General features: G+C 48.7%; 1 protein-coding gene across 3 annotated transcripts in view; it reads left to right on the top strand.

Annotated features, from left to right (window-relative positions):
• Positions 1 to 27,734, top strand: part of LOC119955298 (lysine-specific demethylase 7B-like) — a 316,061-nt gene that overhangs the window by 89,549 nt on the left and 198,778 nt on the right. For all 3 annotated transcript variants that reach the window (XM_038781379.1, XM_038781377.1, XM_038781378.1), the window contains 2 exons: positions 10,267 to 10,373; positions 12,972 to 13,063. In XM_038781379.1, coding sequence (XP_038637307.1) covers positions 10,267 to 10,373; positions 12,972 to 13,063 — 199 coding nt within the window. The remainder of the gene's footprint in view (positions 1 to 10,266; positions 10,374 to 12,971; positions 13,064 to 27,734) is intronic.

The raw sequence follows: 27,734 nt of genomic DNA, 5'->3' as shown, positions 1-27,734 counted from the left end.
TGTAAGGCGGTCACAAGCCTTACAGCTGAAAAAAATCTCCAATCAAACCGTTGGGTTGGGAACCGAAGTTCTCAAAGGTTTCGGCGGACAAGCTAAAGTGCGTGCGAGGTGGTCACAAGCTTTTCGGCTGAAAAGAAGGTGTCCAACCTCCAACTGAACCAATAACGTTAAATACAAACAAACATAAACTCACAAACAAAACATACGTGCAGGTTCCATCAGAAAGGATATCGCTTCCCTCAAGCGGTTCCTATTTTACATCATCTGGACACCTCACTTTTTCTCTGCCTCTGTGAACAGGGTCACAAAGGGGTTGCCGTATCGGGATTCAGACACCGTGTCGTCCTGCTCTCCCGGATCCCACACCCTTGTGTGGATCAGGCATGCAATTTTGTAATTATGTGACCGGGGGTCACTTTCATCGTTGCGGACAAGTCTGTACGAATTGTCCCTGTACCAAAGTGTTGGGTCTAAACTTGAATGGGCATTGTCAGGGTAGTCGGGGTCGGGTGGTGGGTCTGGATATTTGATATAGGTGACTTCCATGGGGTCCCTGGAGTCGGGGTCATAGTCGCTGCAGTGTGGGCTGTAGGGTTGTGTGCTGTGGCTGTCCTCAGAGTCAGTGTCTGTATCGCTGTCTCTGCTGCGGCAGCTTGTGGTCGTTTCGGGGCGTGGTCTGTCGTGGTCAGTGGGCGGAGTCGTGGGCGAGTCCGATGATGAACTGGTCTGTGAGGGGGATGGTGGAAACGTGTCTCTAGTGGGCGGGGCGAGGTGTTCTGCTGCGTCTAGCAGGACATGGTGTGCATGGTTAGACTGTGTAACATATGCCTTTCGCTGGTTAATATGGAACCACGCAGTCTTTCCGTTGGGGTATTTTATCCTGTAAACTGAGGGGCTAATTTTGTCCGAAATTGAATATGGGCCGGAATATTTTGGTGCCAAAAAACTGCTGGGGTTATATACAGATAGCATTACCTGTTGCCCAACCTGGAATTCTGTGGGGTGTACGGTCTTATTAAAGCAGGCTGTGCGTTGTCTGCGTCGTTTCCCTAGTTGAACTGCGGCTGCGATCTGTGCAGACCTCACAGTCTCAACTAGGTCTTTAACAGCTTTCTCATGCGTGAGGGCCGTCACTTCGGGGCTAGTCATGTCCAGTCCTAAAAGGAATTCTGTACCTTTCATAGGGCGTCCGGTCATGAGTGTGTGAGGGGTGAAACCTGTAGATGTGGAAACCGTATTTCGGATAAACATGAGTGCAAATGGGAGTACTGAATCCCATGTAGAATTGTTCTCTTGAACCATTTTCCTAAGTGTGGATTTTAGGGTCCGATTCATGCGCTTTACAATCCCGCTGGACTGTGGGTGATACGCAATACGAAAATTTTGTTTGATGCCGAATATGGTCAGGACGTTCTTCATGACACGTCCTGTGAAGTGAGATCCCTGGTCCGAATCTATACTTCTAGGTAAACCCCATCTCGTGAAGATGTGGTGGGTCAGGATCTTTGCAGCTGTCTTAGCTGTATTTGTTCTCTAGGGGAATGCCTCTACCCATTTGGTAAAGGTATCAATTACCACCAGCACGTATTTATAGCCATTCCTACAAGGGGCAATGGTCCTATAAAGTCGATCTGGAGGTTTGTCCAGGGGCCATTAACTGGTCGAGTATGCCGAAGCTGTGCCTTTTTGGAATACCTCTCCGGGTTATTCTGGGCGCAAATAAGGCAATTCTCAATGTAATGGGTTACATCGGTCCTTAGGTTAGGCCACCAATAGAGCTGCCTGAGGTGCCTCGTGGTCATGTCGATTCCTTGATGTCCGTGTCCGTCATGGAACAAGGCAATCATTTGGTTTCTGTCCTGCTGCGGGACCACACAAAGCTGGTCCTTGATGATCACACCCTCGTGTGGTCAGAGCGTGTCTAAACTTATCATACTGAGGCACAAAGTTGCCTTTAAAAATCTCCCTGAGATCCTCATCCTGTTTCGGTGCTTCTGTTAAATCCTTAATGTCAGTCTGTGAGACTTGAACTGCGCTCACAGGGGCGCTAGCTGGTGCGCTAGCTGGGGGTGTCCACAAGTGTCCTCGCCTGGAGCCTGCCTTAGCCAGTGCATCGGCTTTTACATTCCCAGGGGGGGATGACCTATGGTGGCTTCTAACTTTTATAATGCCGAAGGTCCTGTCCTTCGCTTTGTCTAGAATGTGGCGGAGCAAAGGGGCTGATGGAAGGGGTTTCCCGTCTGCGGAGACAAAACCTCGTGTCCTCCACAGGGGTAGAAAATCTGTCAAACTGTTGCAGACATATAGACTGTCCGAATATATGTCCGCCGGGCTGGGGAAAGAATCGGGGTGGTCCACTATATAAGCTATGGCCGCAATCTCTGCTGCCTGCGCGCCTAAGTGATCCTGGCAATTTTAAAGCTATTTCTTTGAGTGCGCGACCCTGCGCGTCCTCGACATAGATGCCGCATCCAGTGATACGCTCACCATCTAAAACCGTGGATGAACCGTCCACGTATATCCTTAGTGGGCCACACGTGCCTGTGTGTTGGGGGCTTTGTCTTGGGTTCCCTATCTTCCTGGGGGTTGTCTTCGCTATGAAGGGTCCTGTGTTGTGTAGGGGTGCTACAATTTCACAATCATGGGGCTGTCCTGGGTATTGGAGGTTGTCGGCTAAAAATGTGTGTGTCCGGGTCCGTTTTACCGTAATGTCGCGTCCTTGTAAAAGTAGTGTCCACCTAGCTGCCCTAATCTGGCTAACTGAACCGTCCTTCAGTCGACCATCTAGGAGTAACTGTGTGGGGGTGTGCTCGGTCAAAATGGTGATGGGGTTGAGTCCGGTGATGTAGGAGAAGTATTGCACTGCCCAGAAAACTGCTAGGAGGTGCCTCTCGCAGGCTGAAAATCCTTGTTCTACTGGGTCTAAAAGTCGGGAGGCATAAGCCACTGGTCTTAGCTGCTCGTGCCGTTCCTGAAGCAACACGGCCGAGAGGGTCAGATCTGTGCTCGCTACCTCTATTGCATAGGGGGAAAGGTGGTCTGGGACTTGCAGCGCGGGTGCTGTGCTAAGGGCTTTCTTTAACTCCTCCACAGCCTCTGTATGCTGCGGAAGCCATTCCCAGGGGGCTCCTTTCTTAAGGAGGTCTGAGAGTGGGGCTGCCTTTGTCGCGAATCCGTCGATGTGGTTCCGACAATAACCAACCAGTCCTAAGAATGACCGGAGGGCTGAAACATTCTGGGGAAGGGGCAATTTGACAATCGAATCAATTCTTTTGAATTCGATCTCGCGTTTGCCGTGTGTGATGACTGTACCCAAATACATCACTTTATTTTCCAAAATCTGGGCCTTGGGTTAACTTTACATCCAATCTCGGTTAAAAGTTCCAGGAGCTCGGCCAGAAGCGTAATGTGCTCTGACTTTGTGTCTGTCTGCAGTAGTAGGTCGTCTACATACTGTACCAGACATTCGGGGCGGGAAAATTTCTCTATACCATTCGCCAGCTGTCGGTGGAAAATGGAGGGGGAATTGTGGAATCCTTGTGGAAGGCATGTCCACGTATACTGTTGTGCTTTGAATGTGAAGGCAAATTTGTACTGGCACGCCTTTGCCAATGGGATTGACCAGAAGCCGTTGCTAATGTCCAATACCGTGAAATATTTGGAGTTGAGTCCCTGTTTGAGCATGGTCTCGGGACTTGTTGCTACCGTGGGGGCTACTGCTGGGGTTACTTTATTGAGCTCCCGATAATCAATGGTCAGACGCCATGATCCGTCGGGCTTTCTCACTGGCCAAATAGGGGCATTATTGGTGGAGGCTACTGTTCTAAGTACCCCTTGCTCCAATAAGCTACCTATTACCTTCTCTATTTCTCCCTCTGCTTCTAGGGGAAATCTGTATTGTTTCTGTGGTCGGGGGTCGGGTCCGGTAACGTGAATTTGTCCAGTCATTCTGCCGCAGTCGTGCCGGTGACTGGTAAATGCTGTCCTGTGTTTGTGTAATACTGCCTTTGCTTGTCTGTCCGTGTTTAGTGCAGTTAGGTCAAATGAATAGTCGCCTACTGCGCTAATCCGATTAGCGTACACTCCTACTGTGAGAGTAGCGGGTGCTCTGTCTGATCTTGCCATTCGCCAGAAACACTGGTTAACTGGGTCGAACGACAGGCTATGGGCATTCATAAAATCTATCCCCAGTATGTGTTCTGCTGTCCGGGGAAGATTTACTAGAACAACTGGGTGTCTGGTGGAAATGTTCCCTTGCTGGATTGCTACGGGTGCTGTAATGTGTCCCTGCTGCGAGTGTCCTGTGAAACCGCTAAGTGTGATGGTGGAGGTGGTCGGCCACGTGTCTGCCTGTGCCGTGGTGGTGGAATTAATCGTGGTGCGGGACCCTCCTGTGTCCCAAAGTAACTCTATGGGCTTCCCTCTAACCTTAGCTGTGACTACCGGTCTTCCGGATTGATCCCAAAGAGTGTCTCAGACCCAAGTGGGGGAGCCCGAACACCGTCAGTCCGTCCCGTCCACATTGGTCTGTCCTGACTGGATCCCTATGCTATGGATCGGCTTTGCTTTGCTTCTATTCAGAGTGCCTATCTGCTGGCCTCTCTGTGATCTCTGGGGTGCATTGCATTCCTTAGCCCAATGTCCTAACTGGCCACAGTTGTAGCATTCCTGCGACTTCTGTGGAGGGCTGTTCTTTCCTTCATTTACCCATGCGGGGTTTTTGTGCGCTCTCACTGCCTGAATGTCCGCTGCAGCCTGAGCTTCTGGGGATTTCACTTTGCCTCTGCCCTGAACTGATTGCTCCCAAGCGCGGGACAATCTTTTCAGGACCCACTTCTCATTATGGGCCTCTTCTGAGGGGTCATAACTGTTGCAAGCACTCTGTCCTGCATCTGTGGCATGGGAAATTATGGTGCGCGTCCATTTAACCATGTTTTCACGGTTCAAATGGGCTCTATTTAAATCGCCGAAAACTGCGTTAAAATGGATCCACAGCCTTCCTGCAAATGCTGTGGGGTGCTCGGTTTTCTTTTGTCGGCACTTGTTAAGTCTTTCGACTGGGTCACCTCGGTTATACCCTATGGCATCTAAAATGGAGGTGTGCATTTCCTCTAGGGTGCCTCCGCCAACGTTCTGTGGGTCGGGGTGGGCTGCTACAACTGATTGGTCTAAACTCAGAACCGTGAGCTTAACCTGCTCTCTCTCGTCCTCGTCCAGGTACATGGTTGCCTGTTGTTTCACTTTCGCGAAAAATTGGTGGGGGTCTGCGGTGGGGAGAAACGGAGTGATCTTCTCACACGCGTCCCTGAGTTGGGTTACAGTTAAGGGGGTGGCGTAGGTGATATCGGGTGTGCCTTCTGTGGTCGCTTTCCTTTGGGTGGTGACTGGATTCATTTGTGCGGTAACTATCTGGTCTGTGGGGGGTTGGGGTGCTTGTCTTTTCTGCTGCGCTGCTGGCGCACATGTTCCCTGAACATAACGCTGCGCTGTCTCGCTTAATTCCTGCCAGTCTGGGGCATTCTCCTCATCTGGCTTTGTTCCAAAGGTACTTTGAAACCCAAGTTGCACGTCCTGATAGGCCTTTTCGTACTGGGTCTGGGAACTGCTGAGATGGGCTAGACAAGACTGATGTGCCCTCTTGGCATCATCCACGTCTCTACCTTTCTCTGCCAGCTTCCCTCTAAGTTCCATATTCTCTTTCTCGATGTCCCTGACATCCACTTTGCTCATCCGATTTCTCTCTTCTAATTCTGCCCGGAGCGTCTGAACGACCTCCTCTGAGCCTCGCAATTGTGCCAAACAGGACACGATTGCCATCGGCTTGCGTGCTTTACTAAGGTTTTTCTTATGAATTTGAGAGAGGTTCTCCCACCAAGTATGTCCTATACTTCCGGTACCTGTCTCCTCATTCATACAGAACTCTTTCCAAAGGGGCCATCCCTTTCCTTGCAGATACTTGCGGAGTTCCAGCTCCCACACGGGACACTGACCTACTCGGCTACTGCTGGTCGCTGATTTCTTTACTCAGATTTCTAATTCAAATTTCAGGGTCCTCGACGGAGTGGGGGTTCCACTTGTAACCGCGTCCCACCAGAGTCGCCACTAAATGTTGCACGTTTTACTTGAGTGTGTTACGCGTTTTATTGGAGTGTATTAACACGCCTCCGTTTAAAGGCCGTGTGCTTAACACTACTACAGCTCTGTGTATGTAATTCTGCTCGGAATCGCCAGGTGCCGTATTTAGACACCTCACAAGTATATCAAGGTCAGGTTCAAAGTAATAAATCTGTACACCGATTAGTAAGTTCAAACGATTGATATTTATTATAACAAATATAATAAATACACATGCATACGCTAAAGACTAATACTTATTTCTACTATTAAACGACTAAATACTTATCTAAGTAGGAACCAGCAAGGTCAGGGGACAAGGCCTTTGTTCCTTTCTGGACTGCACCTTCTGTTCACTAATAGTCGGCAAGAGTATAAGCAATGCCTGGGTCACGTAGCGAGCGTTGTTTTGGCACTTACTGAACGATGGCTGATGCTCAACGGCCGGTGATGAAAGACAGGATCTGGAGGCTGGGGTCGGAGTCGGGATGCAACAGCCTAGGCCGGAGTCTGGAAGCAACAGACTGAATCATGTGCTTGACCTTCTTTTTATAGGTCCTAGAGGTCCGTGCCCCTTGGGGCGGGCTCTTTCACCTGCCAGGTATCGATTGGGCCTTCTCCCAATCGATATTTTCCAAACCCCCCAATCTGAGGGTCGCTTCTCGATGGGTGGGGCGGTCTCTATGGTGCTTTGTGATGGATACTTATGGTGCCGTTTCGTCTGGGCGTCCACTCAAAGTATCCATTCAAACCTAAATGTTTCTATTGTGTGGGCCTAGATCTGGATCACCTCATTACTATGCAAATCGTTGTTGCCATTTACACCTTTAGCTGAGATCCTGCACCTGGCCATAAACTGGTTTCTGTACGTGCAGAATGCAAATTAGCCTTCTGCAAACTGCTTGTCCTTGCTAAGACTGTTTTCTCCCTGCAGCCTTAGCAGTTCTCCAATTTGTAGCCCAGTGTCCATCTTAGGTGGCTACAAAACCTGTTCTTGTGGTTCTGACAGCAGTTCACAGGCGCAACCTACATTAGTCGTACCTCAACACTTTTGTCTTAGAACAAAGAAAAAGTACAGCACAGGAACAGGCCCTTCGGCCCTCCAAGCCTGCGACAATCCAGATCCTCTTCTACAACTGTCGCCTATTTTCTAAGGATCTGTATCCCTCTGCTCCCTGCCCATTCAAGTATCTGTCTAGATACATCTTAAATGATGCTATTATGCCCGCCTCTACCACCTCCGCCGGCAATGCGTTCCAGGCACCCACCACCCTCTGCATAAAGAACTTTCCACGCATATCTCCCTTAAACTTTTCCCCTCTTACCTTTAACTCGTGACCACCAGTAATTGAGTCCCCCGCTCTGGGGGAAAAAACTTCATGCTATCCACCCTGTCTATACCCTGCCTATACCTCTCATGATTTTGTAGACATCAATGAGGTCCCCCCTCAACCTCCGTCTTTCTAACGAAAATAATCCTAATCTACTCTGCCTCTCTTCATAGCTAGCGTCCTCCATACCAGGCAACATCCTGATGAACCTCTTCTGCACCTACTTACAAAGCATCCACATCCTTTTGGTAATGTGGCGACCAAAACTGTATGCAGTATTCCAAATGTGGCCGAACCAAAGTCTTATACAACTGTGACATGACCTGCCAACTCTTGTACGCAATACCCCGTCCGATGAAGGAAAGCATGCCGTCTGCCTTCTTGACTACTCTATCGACCTGCGCAGCCACCTTCAGGGTACAATGGACCTGAACTCCCAGATCTCTCTGTACATCAATTTTCCCCAAGGCTTTTTCATTTACCGTATAATTCGCTCTTGAATTGGAAAATGCATCACCTCGCATTTGCCCGATTGAACTCCATCGGCCACTTCTCTGCCCAACTCTCCAATTTATCTATATTCTGCTGTATTCTCTGACAGTCCCCTTCACTATCTGCTACTCCACCAATCTTAGTGTCATCTGTAAACTTGCTAATCAGACCACCTATACCTTCCTCCAGATCATTTATGTATATTAGAAACAACAGTGGTCCCAGCATGGATCCCTGTGGAACACTACTGGTCACAGTTCTCCATTTTGAGAAACTCCCTTCCACTACTACTCTCTGTCTCCTGCTGCCCAGCCAGTTCTTTATCCATCTAGCTTGTACACCCTGGACCCCATGAGACTTTACTTTCTCCATCAGCCTACCATGGGGATCCTTATCAAGCGCCTTACTGAATTCCATGTGTATGACATCTACAGCCCTTCCCTCATCAATCAACTTTGTCACTTCCTCAAAGAATTCTATTAAGTTGGTGAGACATGACCTCCCCTGCACAAAACCATGTTGCCTATCACTGATGAGTCCATTTTCTTCCAAATGGGAATAGATCCTATCCCTCAGTATTCTCTCCAGCAGCTTCCCTACCACTGACTTCAGGCTTACCAGTCTATAATTACCTGGATTATCCCTGCTACCTTTCTTAAAAAAGAGGACAACATTAGCAATTCTCCAGTCCTCCGGTAGCTCACCCGTGTTCAAGGATGCTGCAAAGATATCTGTTGAGTCCCCAGCTATTTCCTCTCTCACTTCCCTCAGTAACCTGGGATAGATCCCATCCAGACCTGGGGACTTGTCCACCTTAATGCCTTTTAGAATACCCAACACATCCCCCTCCTTATGCCGACTTGACGTAGAGTAATCAAACATCTGTCCCTAACCTCAACATCTGTTATGTCCCTCTCAGTGAATGCCGATACAAAGTACTCGTTAAGAATCTCACCCATTTTCTCTGACTCCATGCATAATTTTCCTCCTTTGTCCTTGAGTGGGCCAATCCCTTCTCTAGTTACCCTCTTGCTCCTTGCATGTGAACAAAAGGCTTTGAGATTTTCCTTATCCCTGTTTGCTAAAGATATTTCATGACCACTTTTAGCCCTCTTGATTCCTCGTTTCAGATTGGTCCTACATTCCCGATATTCTTCCAAAGCTTCTGTCTTCAGTTGCCTAGACCTTGTGTATGCTCCTTGTTCCGCTTAGCTAGTCTCACAATTTCACCTGTCATCCATGGTTCCCTAATCTTGCCATTTCTGTCCCGCATTTTCGCAGGGACATGTCTGTCCTGCACTCTAATCAGCTTCTCTTTAAAAGCTTCCCACATAGGGGCAGCAGGGTAGCATGGTGGTTAGCATAAATGCTTCACAGCTCCAGGGTCCCAGGTTCGATTCCCGGCTGGGTCACTGTCTGTGTGGAGTGTGCACGTCCTCCCCCTGTGTGCGTGGGTTTCCTCCGGGTGCTCCGGTTTCCTCCCACAGTCCAAAGATGTGTGGGTTAGGTGGATTGGCCATTCTAAATTGCCCGTAGTGTCCTAATAAAAAAAAGTAAGGTTAAGGGGGCGGGGGGGGGGGGGGGGGGTTGTTGGGTTATGGGTATAGGGTGGATACGTGGGTTTGAGTAGGGTGATCATGGCTCGGCACAACATTGAGGGCCGAAGGGCCTGTTCTGTGCTGTACTGTTCTATGTTCTATACCAAATGTGGATTTCCCTTCAAACAGCTGTTCCCAATCCACATTCCCCAGCTCCTGCCGAATTTTGGTATAGTTGGCCTTCCCCCAATTTAGCACTCTTCCTTTAGGACCACTCTCGTCTTTGTCCATGAGTATTCTAAAACTTGTGATCACTATTCCCAAAGTCATCCCCATCTTGCCAGGCGATGGCCAATATTTATCTGAGACAGTGGTGGTGGAAGCAGCTCTGTTGTTTTCCTTAGCTTGTGTAAGTTGGCCATGCTTCACCACTGGCAGGGAGGTGGTTGAGAAGAAGAGCTTTGTGTTTCCACTTTATTTGTTATCCATACATCTGTGGCCTTGGCAAACCCTGATTTCAGAATCATGTGTCAGGTTGCTAGTAAATGTTGATCCAGGCATATGATGTTTCACCAGAGCTGGTCATCAACCTGAGATTTTAACTCTGTTTCTCCGTCCTTTGCTGCTTGATCTCTTGAGCGTTTTCAGTTTTATTTCAGATTTTTGGCATTGGCAGAATTTACTTATGTACAAGGGAAACATATTTTTTTCCCTGATTTTCACCCCACCCCAGGAAGCTGAAGAGGTTACTTCAAGTCGAAATTTTATTCTCTTGTCATTTTCATTTCCAGGATATATGAAATGGAGAAGCGACTCAAGACTCCAGAACTTTTCAAATTTCCATATTTTGAGGCAATTTGTTGGTATGTGGCAAACAGCCTTCAGGAAACACTAAAAGGTAGAGGAACCTAATGAGAATCGAAGAACAAAATATCATATTTAATTATTTCTGTGATGCATAAAATTTTAGCACACTCTTCCACTCTTGTTAGTCAAGGACAGTATTACGGTGGATGAGAGGACATTTGATGAGGACTCGAATACTGAAGTAGTATGGGCTGAGTTAAGAAACAGGAAAGGAGAAGTCACCCTGTTAGGGGTTTTCTATAGGCCACCGAAAAGTTTCAGAGATGCAGAGGAAACGATTGCAAAGATGATTCTGGATAGGAGCGAAAGTAACAGGGTAGTTGTTATGGGGGACTTTTAACTTTCCAAATATTGACTGGAAACACTATAGTTCGAGTACTTTAGATGGGTCCGTTTTTGTCCAATGTGTGCAGGAAGGTTTCCTGATGCAGTATGTAGATAGGCCAACGAGAGGCGAGGCCATATTGGATTTGGTACTGGGTAATGAACCAGGACAGGTGTTAAATTTGGAGGTAGGTGAGCACTTTGGTGATCGTGACCACAATTCGATTACGTTTACTTTAGTGATGGAAAGGGATAGGTATATACCGCAAGGCAAGAGTCATATCTGGGGGAAAGGCAATTATGATGCGATGAGGCAAGACTAAGGATGCATCGGCTGGAGAGGAAAACTGCAGGGGATGGGCACAATGGAAATGTGGAGCATGTTCAAGGAACAGCTACTGATAAGTATGTACCTGTTAGGCAGGGAGAAAGTGGTCGAGCGAGGGAACCGTGGTTTACTAAAGCAGTTGAAACACTTGTCAAGAAGAAGAAGGCGGCTTATGTAAAGATGAGATGTGATGGTTCAGTTAGGGCGCTTGAGAGTTACAAGTTAGCTAGGAAAGCTCTAAAGAGAGAGCTAAGAAGAGCCAGGCGAGGACATGAGAAGTCTTTAGCAGGTAGGATCAAGGATAACTATAAAGCTTTCTATAGATACGTCAGGAATGAAAGAATGACTAAGGTAAGAGTAGGGCCAGTCAAGGACAGTAGTGGAAGATGTGCGTGGAGTCCGAGGAGATAGGAGAGGTGCTAAATGAATATTTTTTGTCTGTATTCACACAGGAAAAAGACAACGTTGTCGAGGAGAATACTGAGATACAGGCTATTGGACTAGAAGGGCTTGAGGTTCCGAAGGAGGAGGTGGTAGCAATTCTGGAAAGTGTGAAAATAGACAAGTCCCCTGGGCCGGATGGGATTTATTCTAGGATTCTCTGGGAAGCTAGGGAGGAGATTGCTGAGCCTTTGGCTTTGATCTTTAAGTCATCTTTGTCTACAGGAATAGTGCCAGAAGACTGGAGGATAACAAATGTTGTCCCTGCATTTGGAGTAATGCGTGCAGTTCTGGTCGCCACATTATAGGAAGGATGTGGAAACATTGGAAAGGTTACAGAGGAGGTTTACAAGGATGTTGCCTGGTATGGAGGGAAGATCTTACGAGGAAAGGCTGAAGGACTTGAGGCTATTTTCGTTAGAGAGAAGAAGGTTAAGAGGTGACTTAATTGAGGCATACAAGATCAGAGGATTAGATAGGGTGGACATTGAGAGCCTTTTTCCTCGGATGGTGATGTCCTGCATGAGGGGACATAGCTTTAAATTGAGGGGAGATAGATATAGGACAGATGTCAGAGGTAGGTTCTTTACTCAGAGAGTAGTAAGGGCGTGGAATGCCCTGCCTGCAACAGTAGTGGACTCGCCAACGCTAAACGCATTCAAATGGTCATTGGATAGGCATATGGACGATAAGGGAATAGTGTAGAGGAACTTTAGAGGGGTTTCACAGGGCAGTGCAACATCGAGGGCCGATGGGCCTGTACTGCGCTGTTATGTTCTATGTTCTACTGGTGAAATTGTGAAAGCTTTATTGTGCCACAGCAATGGAAGTGTTCACATTTCCAAACTACGGCCGTGAAATTTAGGGGAGCATTTTGGCAACTGATAATATCTCTGCTAAAAGTTGACAATATGAGCACCTTGTTGATCTCTAAAATTCTCCCCTTAATTGAAAATTCTTGAACTGTTTGATTTATTTGGCGAGCATTAAATTTTGTTAGGGTTTATGAATGTGCAGGATCTCTAGATTCACATTTGATGCAGAGAAGTATGAGATAGTATACTCTGAGAGGAGAAATATACACTAAATGGTGACATTTTATAAGGAACAGGGAGATTGACTCTGATACAGAGAATTTTAGAGAACATCTTGCTATTTATAGGATCCCAAATTCAATAGATGGGACATTGCTCAACAGACTACATGGATAACCAAATCAAAACAAACAATGAGTTAAGCAACAGGTTTAAGTATCTTGCCTTTGGCATCTAGAGGCTGTCTGAGAAATTCACAAAGATAATACTGGGGGAAGAGACTTTTATTGGAAATACAGGTTAGATAAAGACCAGGTCAAATTGCATGTTTTATTTCTAAGGATTAATAGGGAGTGTGCTATGGAGTGGTTTGTTGGACAGTATGTCAGTTCTCCATCTTTTTTATTGAAACATTTTCTTACAAATGATTTAATGGTTAAAAAATAGTTGGTATTGTCTTTTGTGGCAAAATTACTTTTGAATTTTTTGATTGTGTGTTTAGAAATGAGAGAGGATCGCAGTCAACCTCAGGAATATCTCGTGGAAGGAATCAAGGCACTAATCCCTGCACTTAAACACTGGATTCAGAAAGAGGTAACAGAGCTTTATTAAAGGTACAGATTAAATAGATATATAGCGAAAGTCAGGCAAGACTACGAAAAGAAGTAGAATTGATGACAATGCAACTAGAATAGAGACAAAGTTTCTGAACTCAAAACTTTATAGAGGGAGGAAGTTTACCAACAAGAGAAGGGAACAGAAGGAAGCTTTCCAAAGAGAATGGAAAGAGACAAAGAAGAAAGTGTGAACTGGAAAGCAAGTAGCGGCACCCTGTAAAATAATACGCGCAAGCAGTCAGGAAAAATCGCTCGAGACAAACAAAGCTAAAAAGGGCAGGAGAATGGCAGTCAGGATCTGTACGAATACAGGGAACCCAGAATGGTTCAAAGGTCTTAAAGGGGCAGCTGAGCCAGTAAGGGTTGGAGTAGCTAGGAAAGGGCTACTTGGAATCAAAGAGACAAGGAACACACAGTCAAAGTCTGCAGTAACGCAGAGAGCTGGAGTGTGTTCAGAAAAGGTGACAGAACCAGTGAGGGTTGGAGTTAATGAACAACTTCTTGAATTTGAAAAGGCCAAGATAAGGTCTGTGAAGTTCCTCCAAAGATCCAGATGAGACCTGTGGATTTTGAGCCAGGCAAAGAGGATGACCAGGAAATTGAGTTTTTTTTCCATAGAATTTACAGTGCAGTAGGAGGCCATTCTGCACCGGCTCTTGGAAAGAACACCCTACCCTTACCCACCTAACCTGCACATCTTTGGACTGTGGGAAGAAACCGGAGCACCTGGAAGAAACCCATGCACACATGGGGAGAATGTGCAGACACCGCACAGACAGTGACCCAAGCCGGGAATCGAATCTGGGACTCTGGAGCTGTGAAGCAATTGTGCTATCCACAATGCTACCGTGCTGCCCAAAGTTGTGGGTACAACAGGGACCCAGACAAATTCTGAGACAAAAAAGAGGACCGAGAGAGAGCTACAGAGTTAAAAGGACCAAATCCTTGCTATGGAAGCAGTGCAGCGAAGGTTTATGAGGCTGATTCCTGGAATGGTGGGACTGTCATATGATTAGAGACTAAGCCGGTTAGGATTATATTCATTGAAGTTTAGAAGAGTAAGAGGGGTTCTCATGGGCACGTATAAAATTGTAACAGGATTAGACAGGATAGATTCAGAAAGAATACCCAATGGTGGGGGAGCCCAGAACTAGGGGTCATAGTTTGAGGATAAGGGTTAAACCTTTTAGGACTGAGGTGAGGAGAAATTTCTCAATCCAGAGAGTGGTGAATCTGGAGAATACGCTACCACAGAAAGTAGTTGAGTCCAAAATGTTGTGTCATTTCAAGAAGGAATTAGATAGAGCACTTGCGGCTAAAGGGATCAAGGGATATGGGGGAAGAGGTGGGATCTGGATATTGAACTTGATAATCAGCCATGATAATGAATGATGGAGCTGGCTTGAAGGGTTGATTGGTCTCCTTCTATTTTCGATGTTTCTAAGACAGGCCAGCAATATTAAGAGGTTATTTCGAGGCCTGTAAAGATTAAAAAGAGACAAAAGAAGTGGACCAATGATCGAATTGGCGATAGTTTCATGGCTGAATGAGGGAGTTCCTAAGCTGTGAAGCACATAGTGAGGGCGATGTCTCACCCAGTTGAAGAGCCGTTTCGCATCTCTGCCATTTGTGTTCCCCACTATTAACTTCTCGGGTTCATCTTTTATGTACCTGCAAAAGCTTTTGCTATCCTTTTTCATATTTTGTGCTAGTTTTTTTTCATAATTTACCTTCGTTTTTTTAATTACTTTTTTAGAATTTGTTTATGTTTACAAGTTTCCCAATATTCCAGCCTGCCTTTGGGCTTTGCAATATGATATAACTTAATTTTGTCTTGATAATGTCCTTGACCTCCTTGTTTAGTCATGGATGTTTTTTACTCCTCTTGCTCCTCCTCCAAAGAATTGCAGGTTAGGTGAATTGGCTAAATTGCCCTTAGTGTCCAAAAAAGATTAGGAGGTTTGGGTTATGGGGATAAGGTAGAAGTGAGGGCTTAAAGTGGGTCGGTGCAGACTCGATGGGCCGAATGGTGTCCTGCACTGTATATTCTATGTTCTATGTTGTTCCAATTTTTCTTCCTCACTGGGATATATTTTATTGTGAGGAATTGAGTATGTCCTTCAACAAATGTCCTGTCGTTTAACCTTCCTGCCCAGTCTGTAGGGCCAAATCTGTACTCAAGCTATCTAATTTCCTTTGTTCAATTCCAGAAAACTGCAAAATACACATTCATTTCATCTGCCATCTCCTTGTTTTTCATTATTAATTCCCCAGACTCACTTTCGATGGGACTAACTTCAATTTTTAAATAAACTGTTTACTCTGCTTTTATATTTCTGGATGGCTTTCTCTCCTTACTAATCTTTTAGTCATCCTTTGCTGTTCCTTACATTGTGTCTTCTGACCTGCCACCTGTTTTTCACAATTAAATATTTTTTCTAGTTAATCAAGGATGGTGGGTCTGACCCATGTTGGAATACATCTATTCTTTGTATTCTGAAATCTAATTCACTTTTGCCAGCTCCACTTTCTTGCCCACATAATTGCCCTATTTCAGTTTAGATTGAGTCCCTTCGACCTAAAACTGAACAAAATTCAATTAAATGGCCACTACTATCAAGGACAATTATTATCTTGCACAATACCAGGTTTTGTAAATTCTGCTCTCTGCTTGCCTCCAGAATATGCTGTTCTATCCCAAAAAGGTTTAGTGAACTTCTTCAGCTACCTTTGTCCATCTGACTTTTACACTTTATATTGTTGCAACACCCTGGGCTAGGGTGGGTTCCTGCCCCCCTTGACCTAGAGTTGTAACACAATTTAATAATTCTTGGAAAAATACCCAAAGTTGTTAGCCCTTAGCTGCCCAATAATTACAGTCACCAGGTTTGCGAGTTTAAGCACCATCACTTTTTATTTGTAACAAGAACTATAATGCAATGCACAGCAAATACAACCTGTTAACTACTATCTAATTCCTAATATCCCACTTTAACTTGCCCTCACCCTCTATATATGCACACATAGGACGGACAAATACAGAGGGGGGGAAAGGGGGTGAAAATAATAAGTAAAAGGAAAGAGTCTCTGTTTCAGATGTCTGCCTTTAAGCACAACTTCTTTCAAAGTAAGCTTTCAGATCCAGGTCTCTGTTTGCTGCCGATAATGGTTTCACTGTAGGTTAATTCATTCATGTTCTCCGTAGGTTCAGAAATACATCAACTCGCAGCCTTTCTGGAGAGAGAGAGAAAAGGGAGCAGGTCCTTGTCACTGTGTCTAGGTCTCAACTCTCATCTCTAGAAATCAACCCATTCAGGCAAGATCCAATCACCACCTGTTACCGTGCAGAATTCAGCTTTATGGCCAATTCTTTGATTACCAACTGGCCAATCTAGAACAAAGAAAATTACAGCACAGGAACAGGCCCTTCGGCCCTCCCAGCCTGCACCGATCCAGATCCTTTATCTAAATCTGTCGCCTATTTTCCAAGGATCTACTTCCCTCTGTTCCCCGCCCGTTCATATATCTGTCTACATTCATCTTAAATGATGCTATCGTGCTCGCCTCTACCACCTCTGCTGGTAAAGCATTTCAGGCACCCACCATCCTCTGCGTAAAAAAACTTTCCACGCACATCTCCCTTAGACTTTCCCCCTCTCACCTTGAAATCGTGACCCCTTGTAATTGACACCCCCACTCTTGGGAAAAAGCTTGTTGCTATCCACCCTGCCCATACCTCTCATAATTTTGTGGACCTCAATCAGGTCCCCCTTCAACCTCTGTCTTTCCAACGAAAACAATCCTAATCTACTCAACCTTTCTTCATAGCTAGCACCCTCCATACCAGGCAACATCCTGGTGAACCTCCTCTGCACCCTCTCTGCACCCTCTCTAAAGCATCCATATCCTTCTGGTAATGTGGCGACCAGAACTGCACGCTGTATTCCAAATGTGGCCTAACCAAAGTCCTAGACAACTGTAACATGACCTGCCAACTCTTGTACTCAATACCCCATCCGATGAAGGCAAGCATGCTGTATGCCTTCTTGACCACTCTTATCGACCTGCGTTGCCACCTTCAGGGTACAATGGACCTGAACTCCCAGATCTCTCTGTACATCAATTTTCCCCAGGACTCTTCCATTGACCATATAGTCCGCTCTTGAATTTGATCTTCCAAAATGCATCACCTCGTATTTGCCTGGATTGAACTCCATCTGCCATTTCTCTGCCCAACTCTCCAATCTATCTATATTTTACTGTATTCTCTGACAGTCCTCCTCGCTATCTGCAACTCCACCAATCTTAGTATCACCTGCAAATTTGCTAATCTAACTGATTCTCATCACATCCCTTGAGAACCACAAAGTCCTGCATCTGCTGTCCAAAGCACTGTATTCTATGTTGCAACTTCTTGAATTCTTCATTCTCTCTGCGGCTTGACTTTAAGGTAACATGCCCATTAAGCATCCATGGATCAAATATGGTAGCGACAAAAATAAGGAAAAGGGGAATAAGGGAATCAGCTGGAAGGACCTGTTATAACCTGCCTGAATGCTATTGGCTGGGGACTATTGGGTATCCCGTTCCTGTTAGTGAGTATGAGCTGCCCCAATGAGGAGGGCTGAGAAATCATTAGCAGTTTCACCTGCATAAATAGAGCTGGTCAGCGTGGTACTATCTAGAGCAGCGTTTTTCAAACTTTTCTTCCGTTGACCCATTTTTACCAACTGGCCAACCTTCGCGACCCATGCTGGCCAACCTGCGTGACCCACCATTTTCTCTTACCTTGTTTGTTGCTGACAGAAATTGAGGAAATGGTTTTGGGTCATTTGGCCCCCCCCGAACTTCGAAAAAACAAGGCTGCGAGGCTGCGACCACATAACAAAATAAATGCGGCTGCACTGCGCATGTGTGCCCGATCATTGGTGTGCATCTGTGCACTGCTGATCGTGCACACATGTGCAGTATGGCTGAATTTTTTAAATCTGTTCCGGGCCATTTTGAAGGCCGCTGGCAGCTGGCATTATTAAAAGCCGGCTGCTGTGGCTGTTATGTGTAATGACGACTCCGCAATCCTCCCGACACCCGCCCGCGACCCACCTGCAGTCACGCCCTGAGTTTGACAATGCCTGATCTAGAGGAGTGAAGCAGTGGTGAAGTATTACTGCTGCTGTATATATGTAATTGTAAATATAGTTACAGTAGTCCCCCTTTATAACGCGGGTGTTGGGGTCCAAGACAGCCACCCGCGTTGCATCCGAGCCGCGGATATCCACGATGGGGGTTTTAAATTTATTTATTAAATTTATTTTAAAATCTATGCTAGCACACAAATGTGAGGTTATCCATTTTGGTAGGAATAACAGCAAACGGGATTATTATTTAAACGATAAAATATTAAAGCATGCCGCTGTTCAGAGAGACTTGGGTGTGCTAGTGCATGAGTCACAGAAGGTTGGTTTACAAGTGCAACAGGTGATTAAGAAGGCAAATGGAATTTTGTCCTTCATTGCTAGAGGGATGGAGTTTAAGACTAGGGAGGTTATGTTGCAATTGTATAAGGTGTTAGTGCGGCCACACCTGGAGTATTGTGTTCAGTTTTGGTCTCCTTACTTGAGAAAGGACGTACTGGCGCTGGAGGGTGTGCAGAGGAGATTCACTAGGTTAATCCCAGAGCTGAAGGGATTGGATTATGAGGAGAGGTTGAGTAGACTGGGACTGTACTCGTTGGAATTTAGAAGAATGAGGGGGGATCTTATAGAAACATTTAAAATTATGAAGGGAATAGATAGGATAGATGCGGGCAGGTTGTTTCCACTGGCGGGTGACAGCAGAACTAGGGGACATAGCCTCAAAATAATGGGAAGTAGATTTAGGACTGAGTTTAGGAGGAACTTCTTCACCCAAAGGGTTGTGAATCTATGGAATTCCTTGCCCAGTGAAGCAGTTGAGGCTCCTTCATTACATGTTTTTAAGGTAAAGATAGATAGTTTTTTGAAGAATAAAGGGATTAAGGGTTATGGTGTTCGGGCCGGAAAGTGGAGCTGAGTCCACAAAAGATCAGCCATGATCTAATTGAATGGCGGAGCAGGCTCGAGGGGCCAGATGGCCTACTCCTGCTCCTAGTTCTTATGTTCTTATGTTCTTATGTTCCCATTGAGAGTCTACGGGGGGCGGGGGGAGAGGTCAGACCCCCGTAGACTCACAATGGGAAGCGCTAGCATAGCTTTTTAATTAAATTTAAAACCCCCATCGTGGATCTAATTCAAACAGTGTCAATTTCAGCGGCCGGAGAGGGAAGCTGCTCTCTCACTGAAACAATCAGCCGGCCGCTGAAATTGACACTGCCGGCTGCTCTCTCCCTCCAATCAGAAACATTAAAACTTTTTGGATTGGAGGGAGAGAGCAGCCGGCAGTGTCAATTTCAGCGGCCGGCTGATTGTTTCAGTGAGAGAGCAGCTTCCCTCTCCGGATCAAAGTGAGCCGGCTGCTGAAATTGACACAACTGACAGTTGGGGTCCATAAGCCCCCCCGCGGTATATCGCGAACCGCGGTATTGCGGAGCGCGGTATAACGGGGGACTACTGTATTTCTTTTGACTCCACAAATTTGTGCTTGATTCTTCATGAGCCTCACAAAACTGGCACAACGTCCCGCACAATGATTGAGAAGATGCGTTTGTATTTGAGCACGCATGGCCTCCCTGAGGTGCTCGTCACGGACAACGGCACTCCTTTCACAAGTGAGGAGTTTGCGGGGATCATGAAGATGAACAGCATACGCCAGGGGTGGGCAAACTACGGCCCGCGGGCCGCATGCGGCCCGACAATGGTTTTTATGCGGCCCATCAATGAGGTGCCCGGAATCATAACCGCCATTTTTGAAAAGCCGCCGGGGAAATGCCGCTGAAGTAAATGCGCTTATTGAATAAGCGCATTTACTTCAGCGGCTTTTCCCCGGCGGCTTTTCAAAAATGCCGGTTATGATTCCGGGCACCTCATTGACGGGCCGCATAAAAACGCGCCTAGTGGGGTGGATGAGTGGGGCTGTCTCATTGGTCGGTTTAGTTGGGTGTGCGACCAATAGGAGTCCAGGTTACAAACAATAAGCCTTATTATTGTTTGTAACCTGGACTCCTATTGGTCGCACACCCAACTAAACCGACCAATAAGGCAGCCCCACTCATCCACCCCACTACGCGCGTTTTTATCATTGACTCGGCTAGGCTGTGCTTCTGTCAGTGTTAAGGATCAGCACAAGCAACTTGACACCTGATTTCAACAAACTGGTAAATGACTGCAGTCAGATGCATCATTCTCATTGACATTGTTCTGTTACTTACTGAGTTACTTTGTTTTTCAAATAAATGTGCTTTTTTTTTTCTTTAAAGACCTTTTATTTTGGCTATTTAAAATATTAATTATTTCACTTAATATGCTATGCGGCCCTTTAAAATTGTGAATTTCTGAATGTGGCCCTTGCACGGAAAAGTTTGCCCACCCCTGGCATACGCCATATCCGCACCGCTCCGTATCACCCGGCTTCCAATGGGTTGGCCAAGTGCTCAGTGCAGACGTTCAAATGGATCCTCAAGAAACAGTCTTCCGTGTCCACGGTCAGTAGACTGGCTTGTTTCTTGTTTTCTTACAGGACCACTCCGCACGTGGTGACTGGGGTAGCTCCCGCGGAACTTCTAATAGGCCGCAGATTTCGTACCCGCCTCAGCGTGGTTTTCCCGGACATTGGCGTGAAAGTACACCAAATTCTGGAACGGCAGGGGCATGACCCTTCTCGGCATCGGCCAATCTCACAGTTTGCACGCGGTGACCTGGTGTTTATTTGGAATTTTGCTGGTGGTGACCAGTGAGTCCCCAGTGTTGTCTTTTGACGAAAGGGCCCGATCTCTTACCAGGTGCAATCCCAGGGTCGGATTCAACGCAGGCATTTGGACCACGTTCAGTCCAGAAGGCCGCCTCTTCCACGGATTCCCCACCCCCGGTGATCACATCCTCAGCTACAGTGACCACCAGATTCGGACACAGTGGAGGTTCATCCTTGCGATCTTCCTCTGGTGCCACACTCCCAACCTGCTCGAGTCGTTGCAGAACCTCATGGAGATACGGGCGCTGAGATGGTGGAGGATTTGGACTCTGAGTCAGCGATGGGCACACAGGATGCCTCTGAGGAGAGGTGCTCGATCCCATTGTTGCAGATGTACAGCTGTTATGCCGTTCATCTTTGAAGAGCCATTCGCCTTCTGGTTACGCGCCGCCCGATCTAGCGCCTCTTGCGAATGATGTCCGGCCTACGGTAAAACGAGTCCGATGCCCTCCTTCGCAGAGCATAGAACAGTACAGCACAGTACAGGCCCTTCGGCCCACAATGTTGTGCCAACCATTTATCCTAATCTAAGATCAGCCTAATCTACACCCCTTCAATTTACTGCTGTCCATGTGCCTGTCCAAGAGTTGCTTAAATGTCCCTAATGACGACTTCCGGTGGCGGCGATGTCCGAGTGAGCCGCACATTCGGTGGGCTCTCACTCCGGCGGGGCGGAACAGCTGATTCCCCGCGATAGCGGGACCACGGGGGCGGCAGAAAAGCTGCCGTGAAAGAAGAGGAGAGCGAGCTGCAGCAAATGGAAGTGTGGGAGGCCAGCAGGTGAGGAAGAAAGAGAGAGAGACGGAGGCAAGGAGGAAGCTGACCTGAAGGGTAAGATGGCGGACCCACGGACCTTCCTTCCTCCAGGACACAAGGAAAAAAAAGTTTGGAGTTGCTGAGGAGGGACATCTTGGACCCACTTCAGATGCCCAGGAGGGGAAAAATTTAAGGAGCTGGGCAAAGGAAAGCGGCAGCGAAGGCGCTGAGGAGCGGGCTGCGGCACATGGAACAGCGGGATTCCAGAAGGCAGAAGAAGAAGGAGAAAAAGGGACAGAGACAAGGATCTGAAGAAAATTACCTGGGACCTAAGATGGCGGACACACGGACCCCGGACTCCGTAATCCAGCTGGCGCTGGATAACATGCTCCAGGTAATGAAGTCCAGTTTTGAAGCGCTGAAGCGGGACAGCTTGGACCCAATCCAGAAAGCGGTGGATCAGCTGAACCAGAGGCTGGATGCGCAGGATGTTAAAGTTAAGGAGCTGGGAGAGGCGGTGGAGGAGCAGGCGGATGCGCAAACGGTTGCAGCGCTAGAAGTGGACGGCCTGAAAGAGCGGCAGAGAAGACTGCTGGACAGAGTGGAGGAGCTGGAGAATAGAGTACGCAGGAACAATCTGAGGATGGTCGGCCTCCCGGAGGGGGCGGAGGGAGCTGATGCTGCAGCGTTTGTAGCAGACCTGCTGAAGCAGCTGATGGGGGCCGAAGCCTTTCCGCGACCGCTGGAGCTGGAGGGGGCACACAGAGTGAAGGCAGGGGCGGCCGGGCGGACCCCCCCGCCCGATGGTGATTAGGTTCCACAGGTTCGTGGACAAGGAGCGGGTGCTGCAGTGGGCAAAGAGCGCCAGGAGCAGCACGTGGAACAACAGGGTTCTCCGCATTTATCAGGACCTAAGCCAGGAGGTGGCCCGGCGGCGAGCAGCCTTTAAGAATGTCAAGGAGGTGCTGTTCAAGAAGCACGTGAAGTTTGGTCTGCTGTTCCCAGCTCGGCTATGGGTCACGCATCAGGGTCAACACCACTACTTCTCCGAGCCTGAAGAAGCGATGGATTTTGTGAGGGACCTGGGGCTGGTCCCGAAAGGAGGCCCCAAGGACGCGAGTTAGGGCCCGAGGATTTCTGTGGGAAGGAACGCCGAATGTGCCTGGACTGCTGCTCAACGGTTTGCTGGGCCAAAGGGGCCAAGCGGAACATTTGAGATTCTTTCCTTTGTTCATGGACATTTATGTGCTTTTTCTCTTTTTTCTATGGTTTTTTTTTTTTCCTGTTTGGGCTTTTTGGGCAGCTCGCGGAAGACACTGGAGCCGGCTTGCCCCAGTGGGTGGGGAGGAGGACGGGGAAACAAGGGGAATGGGACAGGAAGGCGCCGGAGTGTTGAGTCACCGGGCTAGCAGATTGGCTAGTCAAGGAAGTCAGATGGGGGGGGGGGGGGAAGTTACAGCCAGTAGATGTAAGGGGTGGGGGTATCGGGGGATGGGGTTAGGGGAGGGGGGGGGGTTGTTCTGCTGACGGGAGAGGGACTTGAAATAGGCACTGGAAAGGAGGTCGAGGGTGGAGGCAGCCAAAGGGCGGGCCAGGAATGGCGCGACGCACGGGTCAGGGGCCGGCCCGAGAAAGGCTATGGCTGACCGGCGGGGTGGGGGGGGGGGGGGTGGGATGTGCCCCCCAGCCAGGCTGATCACCTGGAACGTCAAGGGACTGAATGGGCCGGTTAAGAGGGCGCGGGTGTTCGCGCACTTGCGGGCCCTGAGGGCGGACGTAATTATGTTGCAGGAGACACATCTGAAAGTGTCAGACCAGACCAGGCTAAGGAAGGGCTGGATTAGCCAGGTCTTCCACTCGGACTTGGACTCGAAGTCCAGAGGGGTGGCAATCATGATCAACAAGCGCGTGCAATTTGAGGCAGAGGGCATATCCGCAGACAGGGGGGGCAGATACCTGATGGTGCGGGGCAGACTGGAGGGGAGAAGAGTGGTGCTGGTGAATATATATGCCCCGAACTGGGATGACGTGGACTTCATTAAAAGAGTGCTGGGGAAGATCCCGGACTTGGATTCTCGCAGGCTAATAATGGGAGGGGACTTTAACATGGTCCTTGACCCGACTTTGGATAGGTCGTGTCCCAGAACGGGTAGACTCTCAGCAATGGCAAGGGAGCTGAAAGGGTTTATGGAGCAAATGGGGGCAGTGGACCCCTGGAGAGAGGGACAGCCAACAGGAAGGGGCTACTCGTTTTACTCGCACGCCCATAAAGTATATTCCAGGATAGATTTCTTTGTAATAAGCAGGGACTGTATGGGGGAGGTAAAGAACACGGAATACTCAGCAATTACCATTTCAGACCATGCCCCGCATTGCATGGACCTGCAGTTCGGGGGAGCGAGCTGTCAACGCCCGCAATGGAGGCTAGATGTGGGACTGCTGTCGGAGGAGGGGATCTGCGAGAGGCTTCGGAAATGTATAAAAAATTACCTGCAGGTGAATGACACTGGGGAGGTCCCAGCGGCGACCGTGTGGGAGGCGCTAAAGGCAGTAGTGCGGGGGGAGCTGATTTTAATTGGGGCCCACAGAGCCAAGGCAGACCGGGCAGAGATGGATAGATTGGTCAGGGAAATGGGTCGGATAGATGAAGAGCACGCGGAGTCCCCGGGGGAGGTTTTACTCAGGGAGAGGCAGAGGCTACAGGCGGAACTGGGGGCACTATCCACGAGCAGGGCCGTGGAACAGCTTAGGAAGGCGAGGGGAGCGGTGTACGAGTATGGGGAAAAGGCTAGCAGACTGTTAGCGCAGCAACTCCGGAGGAGGGAGGCGGCCAGGGAAATAGGTAGAGTGAGGGACGAGGGGGGGCGCAAAGTGGAGGATCCGGCAGAATTGAATAGGGTATTCCAGGACTTCTATCGTAAGCTGTATACTTCGGAGCCGCCGGAAGAACCGGAGGGGATGAAAAGGTTTCTGGACGGGTTAACATTCCCAACAGTTGGGGGGGGGGGGGGGGGGCGAGTGGAAGAGCTGGGGGCCCCGATTAGAGTAGAGGAGGTATTGGGGGGCCTAAAGGCCATGCAGTCGGGGAAGTCCCCGGGGCCGGATGGATACCCAGTAGAGTTTTATAGGAAGTTCTCTGAGCTGGTGGGCCCGGTCTTGGCGAGGGTTTTCAATGAGGCAAGGGACAGAGGGACCCTGCCGCCGACAATGTCACAAGCCACCATATCTCTGATATTGAAGCGGGGTAAAGACCCGGAGGTGTGCGGGTCCTACAGGCCAATCTCCCTGATTAATGTAGACGCCAAGCTCCTGGCAAAGGTACTGGCGGGTAGAATGGAGGACTGTGTACCGGAGGTGATTGGGGAGGATCAAACGGGGTTCGTGAAAGGTAGGCAGCTGGCGGCCAATCTGAGGAGATTGCTCAATGTGATAATGATGCCCCCGGCGGGTAGAGAGGTGGAGGTAGTGGTGGCAATGGACGCCGAGAAGGCCTTTGACCGGGTGGAGTGGGACTATCTATGGGAGGTGCTCGGACGGTTTGGGTTCGGGGAGGGATTGGTGGATTGGATCAAATTATTATATCAGGCCCCGAGGGCCAGCGTCAGGACCAACAGAGAAGTGTCGGAGTACTTTAGGTTGTACCGAGGGACCAGGCAGGGCTGCCCGCTCTCCCCGCTGCTGTTTGCGCTGGCCATAGAGCCGCTGGCGATTGCGCTGAGAGCCGCAGAGGGTTGGAAGGGGATGGTGAGGGGCGGGGTTGAACGCAGGGTTTCTCTTTATGCAGACGACCTGCTCCTGTACGTGTCGGACCCAGTGGCCGGGATGGGAACTATACTGGGAATGCTGAGGGAGTTCGGCCAGTTCTCAGGATACAAATTAAATACGGTCAAGAGTGAAATGTTTGTGGTCCAGGCAAGGGGCCAGGAGAACAGATTGAGAGGGCTACCGTTTAGGCTAGTTGAGGAAAATTTCCGGTATTTGGGAATCCAGGTGGCACGAGACTGGGGCAGGCTGCATAAGTTGAATTTGGCCAGGGTGGTGGAGCAAATGAAGGGAGAGTTTCGGAGATGGGATGCACTCCCGCTGGCAGGGAGGGTGCAGACTGTAAAGATGACAATCCTCCCTCGATTTTTGTTTATTTTTCAGTGCCTCCCGATCTTTATCCCACAGTCCTTCTTCAAAAGAGTTAACGGGCTGATCATGAGCTTTGTCTGGGCGGGAATGTCTCCGCGGGTGAAGAAGGCGATGTTGGAGAGGAACCGCAGCGAGGGAGGGCTGGCTTTGCCGAGTCTGGTCAATTATTACTGGGCGGCCAACATCGCTATGATAAGGAAGTGGATGGTGGGTACGGGGTCTATTTGGGAGCGGGTGGAGGCGGCTTCGTGCAGGGGCTCCAGTTTGGAAGCCCTGGTCACGGCTCCTCTACCGCTGCCGCCGGCCAAGTACACCACCAGTCCGGTAGTGGTGGCGACCCTGCGGATATGGGGCCAGTGGAGGAGGCATGTGGGGGAGATGGGGGCGTCTGTCTGGGCGCCAATCTGCGACAACCATCGGTTTTCCCCCGGCAGAATGGATGGGGGGTTCCGAGTATGGCGGCGAGCAGGGGCGGGAAGGGTGGGTGATATGTTCCTGGAAGGGAGCTTCGCGAGTTTGAGGAGCTTGGAGGAGAAATTTGGGTTGGTAAGGGGAAATGATTTTAGATACCTACAGTTGTGGGACTTTGTTCGTAGACAGGTCCCATCTTTCCCGCGCCTCCCGCCAATGGGGATCCTAGACAGAATAGTCTCTGGGAGGGACGAAGGGGAGGGTAGAGTCTCGGGTATTTATAAGGTGCTCATGAGGGAGGGAGGGTCCCAGACAGAGGAACTGAAACTTAAATGGGAGAAGGAGATAGGCGGGGAAATGGAGGAGGGGCTGTGGGCAGAGGCCCTGAGTAGGGTAAACTCGACCGCGACATGTGTTAGGCTCGGGCTGATCCAATTTAAGGTCGTTCACCGGGCCCATATGACGGTAGCTTGGATGAGCAAATTTTTCGGGATAGAGGACAAATGCGCTAGGTGCGCGGGAGGACCAGCGAACCATGTTCACATGTTCTGGGCATGCCCTGAGCTGAGGGGGTACTGGGAGGGATTTGTGGGGGTCATGTCCCAGGTGCTAAAAACAAGGGTGGTGATGAGTCCAGGGGTGGCAATTTTTGGGGTTTCGGAAGACCCGGGCGCCCAGGGGGAGAAAGAGGCCGATGTGTTGGCCTTTGCTTCCCTGATAGCCCGGCGACGAATATTATTGGCGTGGAGGGACTCGAAGCCCCCGAAGACTGAGTGGTGGCTTGCGGACATGTCGAGTTTCCTGGGGATGGAAAAAATTAAGTTCGCCTTGAGGGGATCTGTACAGGGGTTCACCCGGAGTTGGCAACCATTTATTGACTTCTTTGCGGGAGAGTGAGCGTCAGCAGGGGGGTGGGGGGAGGGGGGGTAGAGTAGAGTAGGAGGGAAAATATGGCGGGTAGTACCGGTGGGAGGGGAGCGGGCTTGTGCAATATGTTACGGTGGAAGTATTGAAAGTATGTGGATGTTTGCACATTTTTGCCTTTTTTGCTTCCTTTCTGATGATGTCTGTAACCGTTTATAAAGCCAAAAACTACCTCAATAAAATTGTTTATTTAAAAAAAAAATGTCCCTAATGACTGACTCCACCACATCTGCTGGCAGTGCATTCCACGCACCCACTATTCTCTGTGTAAAGAACCTACCTCTGACATCTCCCCTATACCTTCCTCCAATCACCTTAAAATTATGTCCCCTCGTGACAGTCATTTCCACCCTGGGGAAAAGTCTCTGGCTACCCGACAGGGTCTTCGGTCAATTCCTTGGACTTTGGGGTGGAGGGATGTTATAACCTGCCTGGGGACTATTAGGTATTCCATTCCTCTTGGTGAGTATGAGCTCCCCCAATGAGGCGGACGGAGAAATCATTTGCAGTTTCACCTGCATAAGTAGAGCTGGTCAGTG

This window comes from Scyliorhinus canicula, chromosome 20, assembly GCF_902713615.1.
Source record: "Scyliorhinus canicula chromosome 20, sScyCan1.1, whole genome shotgun sequence".
Taxonomy (NCBI): Eukaryota; Metazoa; Chordata; class Chondrichthyes; order Carcharhiniformes; family Scyliorhinidae; genus Scyliorhinus; species Scyliorhinus canicula.
The sequence above is the reverse complement of the archived record's forward strand: the minus strand, read 5'-3'. Positions and strand labels throughout refer to the sequence as shown.